This window comes from Lactuca serriola, chromosome 6 (assembly GCF_051521515.1).
Source record: "Lactuca serriola cultivar US96UC23 chromosome 6, Lser_US96UC23_V15, whole genome shotgun sequence".
NCBI classification, from domain to species: Eukaryota; Viridiplantae; Streptophyta; class Magnoliopsida; order Asterales; family Asteraceae; genus Lactuca; species Lactuca serriola.
Genome location: NC_136413.1, coordinates 181,336,545 through 181,345,091, shown reverse-complemented (window position 1 = coordinate 181,345,091; position 8,547 = coordinate 181,336,545). Strand labels below are relative to the sequence as shown.

The window sequence follows — 8,547 nt, the reverse complement described above, 5'->3', positions numbered from 1 at the left end:
CCATCGAACTTGTTGTTTGTGTTCACCATAACCCTTTTGACCGGCTATCACAAGTAGCCGGTCAAAAGGGTTATGGTGAACACAAACAACAAGTTCGATGATATATTAAGTACAAAAAAAGGAAAGAGACCAAATGAGAACAAACGCAACAGTTAGTTACCCTCCAGAGTCATTTCCCTTTACTAATTTATAGAAAATCTCACGTCATCTCCTGCTCATATTAAGGACTTTATGAGATTCATTCTTGTTTCTCTTCAAAACATAACCCACGAAAGAACATTATTCATACATGTACAACTTTGTAAAGCACTTGAATATTTATTACGTGAATCTTGACTAAGCAGGTACATTTCATGACTACATTTACATTTCTAATCAAATGATTTATCGTATCATGGATTCTGGACAAGTCTACAAACGAGTGGAATCACAAGTGCTCTGATTTTTTAGTTTACTTTGCTTTAAGATCGAATTCGTGAGATAAGATACAACATCAATATGTACAAGATCATACAGCTTTTGCAGACACATCATCATAATATACCACGAGGTAAACATTTATGCTGATAAATATACCTCTCATACGCAGTCATATCCTTTTACAGAGAGGAGTTGAAAACTAACCACAATAAGCATAACATAGACCATGTTTTCACGAAGCTACCTCTCTGAAACTCTCTTCATGTACATCATGGCCAAAGAAGGTTGCAGTCTTTGATACTTTTGCAACTTTAATTTCATTTAATTTTTTGGGGACAATGACTCTGGAGGGTAACTAACTGTTACATTTGTTCTCATTTGGTCCTTTTCCTTTTTTGTACTTAATATACCATCGAACTTGTTGTTTGTGTTCACCATAATCCTTTGACCGACTATCACATGTGATAGCCGGTCAAAAGGGTTATGGTGAGCACAAACAACAAGTTTGATGGTATATTGAGTACAAAAAAGGAAATGGACCAAATGAGAACAAACACAACAGTTAGTTACCTTCCAGAGTTCTTTTCCCTTATTTAATTTAATTAAAATACCTGGTAATATTTTATATGATCATCACATAATATGGTAACCTACAATGAACTTTTTGTCATGGAATACCGAATAACAAGGTTTCAATCATCGTTGACCAACATAAAACATGTTTATTAATAAAACTTGTGACAGAGAACATAATAAAAAAAATAAACTAAAACGAAATTCGTATGCAAAAGTTATTAAAGATGAAAGTTGTAATATGTCCTTGAAAATTTGAGATTTCTTAAGTTACTACCAGCAAAAATCTTAAGACCACCTACAAAGATAGGTATTTTGGTCATTTTCTGAATTTTGATTATGTTGTTGAAAAACTTTTTTTTCTTTTTTTTTTGGCTGTAATAAACATTTTCTCTCAATAAAAACACAAAATATCATTACATAAATAAATAACCTAAAAAATGTCAATATTGCGTATCTACATAAAAGGGAAGAATGTAAATTGTATATACCTAGAAAAATAATAACATTGAAGTATTATAAAAAAATGTCAATATTGCACCCTACTCTATAAATACAACATTGAAACATCCCTCCAAAGAGGAAACACCACATAGAAATGGGAAGTGTCGCAGTGGAGTCCTCGCCGCCGACGGCCGTCAAGAAACCATTCGAGGAAGAAAACGAAGGGAAGGACGACGAAGAATCTCCGATCGAAGAGGTCCGGTTAACCGTTCCGACCACCGACGACCCGACTCAATATCTATGGACCTTCCGAATGTGGGTGTTGGGTCTAATTTCATGCGTTCTCCTCTCGTTTCTAAACCAGTTCTTTTCGTACCGGACATCGCCGTTGGTAATAACTCAGATCACCGTTCAGGTAGCCACGCTTCCTATAGGGCGGTTTATGGCGGCAGTCCTCCCCACTACCAAGTTCAGCCTGAAACTACCGGGATGTAAATCCCGGAAGTTTTCACTGAATCCGGGACCATTTAACATGAAAGAGCATGTATTGATTACGATATTTGCTAATGCCGGCAGCGCTTTTGGCAATGGATCGGCGTACGCCGTCGGAATCGTGAATATCATAAAGGTGTTTTATTTCCGGAATATCACTTTCGTTGCAGCTTGGCTCCTCATCATCACTACCCAGGTTATTATCATTCTTTTAAATTTAAATTCTATTATTTTGAATTCATAATTAAGATTTTTTTTCTTTAAATAATCAAAATTACTATAACTACGTCATTCTTTTTGGTTTTATTTCAAATTCTCTATCCAATATGAATTTCTTTGATTTTATTATCTTGTATTCTTGTTAGTAGTATACTATCGCCTTAAAGAGTTAGAGAACAAGCATTTTAGTGAATAATAATCTATAATTTACTCTAAAAATATTAATTCTCTTATTATTTTTATTTATTATTTGTATAAACAAATAATCAAAATTCAACAATTCCAAAAGACCGGAGTGTAACTTGTGAATGAAACAAAAGCAACTAGACTAGAGTCGATTAAATTAGTGTAGGGAACGTTGCTAACGTGCGCCGGTGGTGGACAGGTTTTGGGGTATGGGTGGGCCGGGCTCTTAAGGAAATACGTAGTTGAACCGTCGCACATGTGGTGGCCCAGCACCCTCGTTCAGATCTCCTTGTTCCGGTACGTTTCCTTCCTTTGACCGATTCCAATATTTTCCTTAAACTGATTTGTAATTGTAATTCTTTATGTGATACTTGCATTTTTTAACTTACAATAAATTGTTTATTGTTTTGATAAAAGAATTTGAAATATTGTAATTGATAAAATACAAGTAGGAGATTTTCTAATTATAATTATGGAGATACGATTAGTAACCCTTACTTTTAGAAAAACGTGATTGAACAAAAAATGTTGTGAACTTAATATATAAAATCATCCTACTATACACTATTTTATTTATGAATATCTTTTAGATGCCCCTTCAAGAGTTTGTCATTATGTGGATGCAGAGTTGATAGATTAGATTAGATTCCATATTATCCCTAATTAACTTTATAACAATAATAAAAAAATTAGCTGTTAAAAAAAACAAAATATATAAATAAATAGTCGACAGTGGAACTGTTAAGTGCCGATAAGATTTAGATTCAGTTTAGCTTATCTCTAGTGTATCTTTATTCAAATTATTTGTATTTATCTTTCTGTTAGCCTCTGATGAGGATTGTAACTATAAACACTTTAATGAATGAGAAGCAGAAGGACGAGCAATTCATACCAGTTGTTTCATGGTATGTTTAAAAACCCAAAACCCTAAAAACCATGGGGGTCGGCGATAAACCAGAATCATCAGAGGCTAATTAGAAAGATAAATACAAATAATTTGAATAAAGATAAACTAGAGATAAGCTAAACTGAATCTAAATCTTATCGGCATTTAACAAGAACCATATACTTGGCCACAAATACTTCCTCTTAAATATGTAATCTTAAAATTAAACGTGATTTTCAGTATAATCATATACTTAAATTGCTAATAATATTAAAAGTTAAAACAACTACGAATGTTTTCCAGCTAAAAAGTTAATACGTCTATAATAATGTGTTTTTACAATATAAATAAGTTAATACATTAAAATATAATTCTTTAAGGGTCAACAAGAAAAAAACAAGAGAAACAATGAAATGAATCTTTGGAATCTTTGCCGCCTTCAAGGCTAGAGACTTTGGGTGGAAGGTTCACACTTCTCGCTCACCCACTCACTATCACAGAATAATGCACATATATCCACAAAACAAAAAATATAAGAAAATAAGTTGATAAAGTCTGATAATAATCTTTAATTTCGTCTAATCATTTTTGTAGTGCACTTCATGCTAAAGAAGACGATGATGACGAAGACCCTAACAGCGACAACAAAAAACGCATGTCACGACCAAAATTCTTTGTGATCGTTCTTGCATGCAGTTTTTGTTATTACTTATTTCCCGGATACTTATTTCAAACCCTACAAAGCATTTCATGGGTATGTTGGGCTTTTCCTAAATCGGTAACGGCCCATCAACTCGGGTCGGGCTTTTCAGGCTTGGGCATCGGAGCTTTTTCACTTGATTGGGCAACAACGGCTTCTTTCTTATTTAGCCCTCTCATTTCTCCTTTCTTTGCTATAGTCAATGTTTTCTTGGGCTATTTCATGATAATGTACATGGTGATGCCGATATCGTATTGGGGACTAAATGTGTACAATGCCAAAAACTTTCCGATTTACTCGAATGATTTGTTTACGGGGGATGGGCAGCTGTATGATATCACAAAGATTGTGGATAACAAGTTTGAGATAGATTATGGAGAGTATGCAAAGCAAGGGAGGGTTAATTTGAGCACATTTTTCGCTTTAACATATGGTTTTGGATTTGCTACAATTGCATCTACGATTACTCATGTTGGTCTTTTCTACGGGAAGTAAGTTCCTTTCATCTTTTTTTTTTTTTTTTTCAGGAGTTGATACGTAAACAACAATTTCTTGCCTTATACAACAATATATGTTTTAGAGGGGTTGCACAAAATGCCAAAAAAAAGTTATTGTTGTGTATGAAAAAAAAATGTTGTGTACGAATCAACTATTTTTTTTTTCTTTATCATTTCTATATCATATGTAATGTCATCTCCAAACGCTTATCACTAAAAAGCACAATAGTTTATTTATGAAACCATGTTTGGTGGGAAGGACTTTGGAGTTGAAGGATTTAATTTTGTTAATAGGGAGATATATCAACGTTACAAAGCATCAACGGAGGGTAAAGTTGATGTGCACACAAGATTAATGAGGAAGTACAAAGACATACCGTCATGGTGGTTTTACGTACTTCTTACGATAACGCTCATGATTAGCCTTGCGCTCACCATTTTCATGAAAGATCAAATACAAATGCCGTATTGGGGATTAATATTTGCTGCTTTCATCGCTTTCTCTTTCACCCTCCCCATTAGTATCATCACTGCAACAACAAACCAGGTACGATAACATGTTGCACTGTGTTTGGCATTCAATAGACAATGACTAGACCAGTGATGCCAATAGTACAGAAATATTAGATTGTTGCCCCATTAAAAAAGATGGGATATGGCCTCCCTCTCAATCTATTGTCTAAAAATCATGTGAACCCTCTCATTGTCACCAAATATAGTCCTCCAAAAATAGTAAACTCTTGTGTAACAAAGGCAACCTTACTAATTAAATTCATTAGTAAATTACATTTTGTCCTCAAGTATAGCTGGCCTTTTCAATTTTTGTTCCAAAAGGTTTTCTTTTGCAACTTTGGTCGTTGTTTGAAGTTTTTGTAATGTTTTTTTGTCTCTGTTTGGATGTTCCAAGTAAAATGACTATATTTCTTGGATCAAATTGCAAAAACCAACTATACACTCACGTATAAAAAATAGTTATTTTAATTGGAACATGGACAAAACACATAACAATAACCTCAAGTAAGGACCAAAATTGCAAACCTTGGCTATACTTAGGGGCCAAAACTATCGTTAGCCCTAAATTCAAATTTGCATATATGTGAGTCCTAAAAGTCTACTTGCTTGTGTTGACATTTTCAGACACCAGGTTTAAACATTATAACGGAGTATGCCATGGGGTTGATCTACCCGGGAAAACCCATAGCCAATGTGTGCTTCAAGACCTATGGTTACATGAGCATGACTCAAGCCATCTCCTTTTTAAGTGATTTTAAGCTTGGACATTACATGAAGATCCCACCACGATCCATGTTCCTGGTTCAGGTTATCATCAATTTTTTTCTAAGTCTTCTTATTTATTTTTTTATTTTTTTCAGAATAATAAGATATAATATTTTTTTAGTTTCGTAATATATACTAGAAAGATAAAAGATTCATTCTAGAAAATTGTATATGACAACACAACTAATCTGAATATTGTCTACTTTGCTATTGCAGTTTCTTGGAACAATAATAGCTGGAACCGTAAATTTAAGCGTTGCGTGGTACCTTTTAAACAATATAGAGGACATGTGTCACCCTGACCCTAAGTCCAATAGCCCATGGACATGTCCATATGACCATGTATTCTTCGATGCATCCGTCATTTGGGGCTTAGTTGGGCCAAAAAGAATCTTCGGGTCTCTAGGGAACTACGGAGCCCTAAATTGGTTCTTTCTAGGTGGGTTTGTGGGCCCAATCATAGTATGGTTATGTCACAAAGCATTCCCGAAGGTATCTTGGATTCCTCTCATTAACCTCCCGGTGCTCCTTGGTGCCACCGCCTATATGCCGCCAGCTGCTGCCGTGAACTACAATTCGTGGATATTAGTGGGGACGATTTTCAATTTTTTCGTGTTTAGGTACCGGAAAATGTGGTGGAAGAGGTACAATTATATCCTCTCGGCGGCCCTTGATGCCGGAGTTGCATTCATGGCGGTTTTATTGTACTTTACGACTGGGTTAGAGAACATAAGTGTAAATTGGTGGGGCACTAATAACCCGGAACATTGTGATCTTGCCACCTGTCCAACGGCAAGGAATATAACAGTTGATGGGTGTCCTATATTTTGATTATTTTTCCTTGTATCATCGTTTGCACACATAAAAAACTCTATGAGAATTGTGTTTTTTTAATCTAGGTGATCAAGATTCAAGAAACCAAATATGTTTATTTGTAACATATGTTTATGTGAAGTAAATTTAGAGGTTTCAAAATGGGCATGCCAAATAACACATTAAGTTTGTTAATGGGTTTGGTTCGTCCAAAATCATGTCTATATTTTTCCTATTAACTTTTTTGTTTCATCAACTTGACCCATTAAAAGTTTATGTATTATAATCCAAACGACCCATTTATATGTTAATGATCGAAATTACCACATGTGATCAATGTCAATGATCGAAATTACCACATGTGATCAATGTTAAGACTAATCGGTAAACCCTTAACTGCACACTATGGTTGCTGAGGTGGCCGTAGTGTGCGGTGAACACTGCACTCACCTCCCAATTCCACTGAGGTATGACCACCGCAGGGGGCTAGCTTACCGCATCTCCTTTGTTCCATTTTGTGACTGTTGACCATTTGTGACCGATTAAAAAAATAAAAAAAATAAAAATAAAAATGGAGTAAAGGTATGATATGACACCTACCGTTTTTGTGAAGTGGAGGCAAAAATGACGTGACGATGATATGACAATGTAATAATATGGTAAGTGTGGTATGACACTTTATGACCTAAGGATGTTACTGTTGGGATTTAGGATAGATATTATGGATGTTACTCATATTACTATTAGAGTTAAAAGTATAACGTTACAAATGTTACTATTAGGATTTAGGATTTAGGATATTATGGATGTTAGTCATGTTACTATTAGAGTTAAAACCCATCGATATCATGATTACCGTTCTTTCATACTTGTTGAAATATTGTGATGTTTTTTTTGTATGTATCATCATAATCATATTATCCTCATGTATTGCATGACTTTTCATTCACTATACATTCTAAATGCTAAATTAAAAAAAGGTTAATAGTTTACAAATTTGCCTAGCTATTCCAAAGTCATTTACGCCTAATTTTCGAGTTTTTACAAAAAAAAAAGGAAGGGGGGGGGGGGGGGAAAGTAAGGAGAGAAGAGAAATGAACATAAAAGAAATTTGTATTATGTGTTTACGAATTACGAATTGTAAAAAAGTGAAAGCAAAATTAAAATTTTTGTTCATTTCTCTCCAAATCCTTCCAAATAGGAATGAACGTAAGGAAAGAAAATGAACCTCAGGAACACCAATTTCTTGTAATTTTTTTCCCACTTCCATCCGTTTCACTCATTAAGTTGAACTCAAGAACATGATGTTAACGAGTGTTTGGTTCATAGCCTTTTTTTGGAAGGAATTGTGATTTATCAAAAGAATTAGAATTCAATAGATTTGAAATTCAAAAGAATTAAAATCCTTAGGTGTTAGGTTGAAAAAAATGAAATTTAATTCAAATTTGCAATTTTGAATATATCTTTCTCTTTGTTCCATGAAGCCACCACTAATCCAACCCAATAACAACTACTTTGAAACATAAACATAAAACAACAATATCTTTTGTTAGACTTGAAATCATAGTAAGACACATAAAACTATGTATATACATCAAAATGAATAACAACGCAAAATACCTTAGAATAATCATGATAAGTAAAAGCATTGCAGAACCCCACAAAAATACACATTAAGTAACATTGTAGTAAAGCATCATAAAAACATATATAAAATGATGTATATGTGTGTCTTTGCAATCTAACCCATCCTTATGTCATGAAAATCCTAAACTTATCATTATAAGATCAAGAGACAAGCATGATTTCAAGGAGATATCCATACATGCACGTTATAGTTAGGGATAGGGGAAATCACATAAATACCATGCACCAATCACATGACTATATACCCACGTGTTATATTCATCTACATACGGGATGACGAGTACAATCCATCATCATTCACTAATACATTTTAGAATAATGCACCACATAAACTTTTTAAATCATCCATAAAATTCGAGCCAATTTTAAACTTTTTAAATCAATTAAAACCA

The 8,547-nt window shown here is 34.0% G+C and overlaps 1 protein-coding gene across 1 annotated transcript; it reads left to right on the top strand.

Annotated features, from left to right (window-relative positions):
• Positions 1-1,554: 1,554 nt before the first annotated feature.
• LOC145057498 (oligopeptide transporter 4-like) lies at positions 1,555-6,635 on the top strand. Its single transcript, XM_079005362.1, has 6 exons — positions 1,555-2,125; positions 2,534-2,631; positions 3,815-4,411; positions 4,712-4,964; positions 5,555-5,737; positions 5,912-6,635. The coding sequence occupies exons 1-6, from the start codon at positions 1,592-1,594 to the stop codon at positions 6,524-6,526; spliced, it is 2,280 nt and encodes a 759-aa protein (XP_078861488.1). The 5' UTR covers positions 1,555-1,591; the 3' UTR covers positions 6,527-6,635.
• The last annotated feature ends 1,912 nt before the right edge of the window (positions 6,636-8,547 follow it).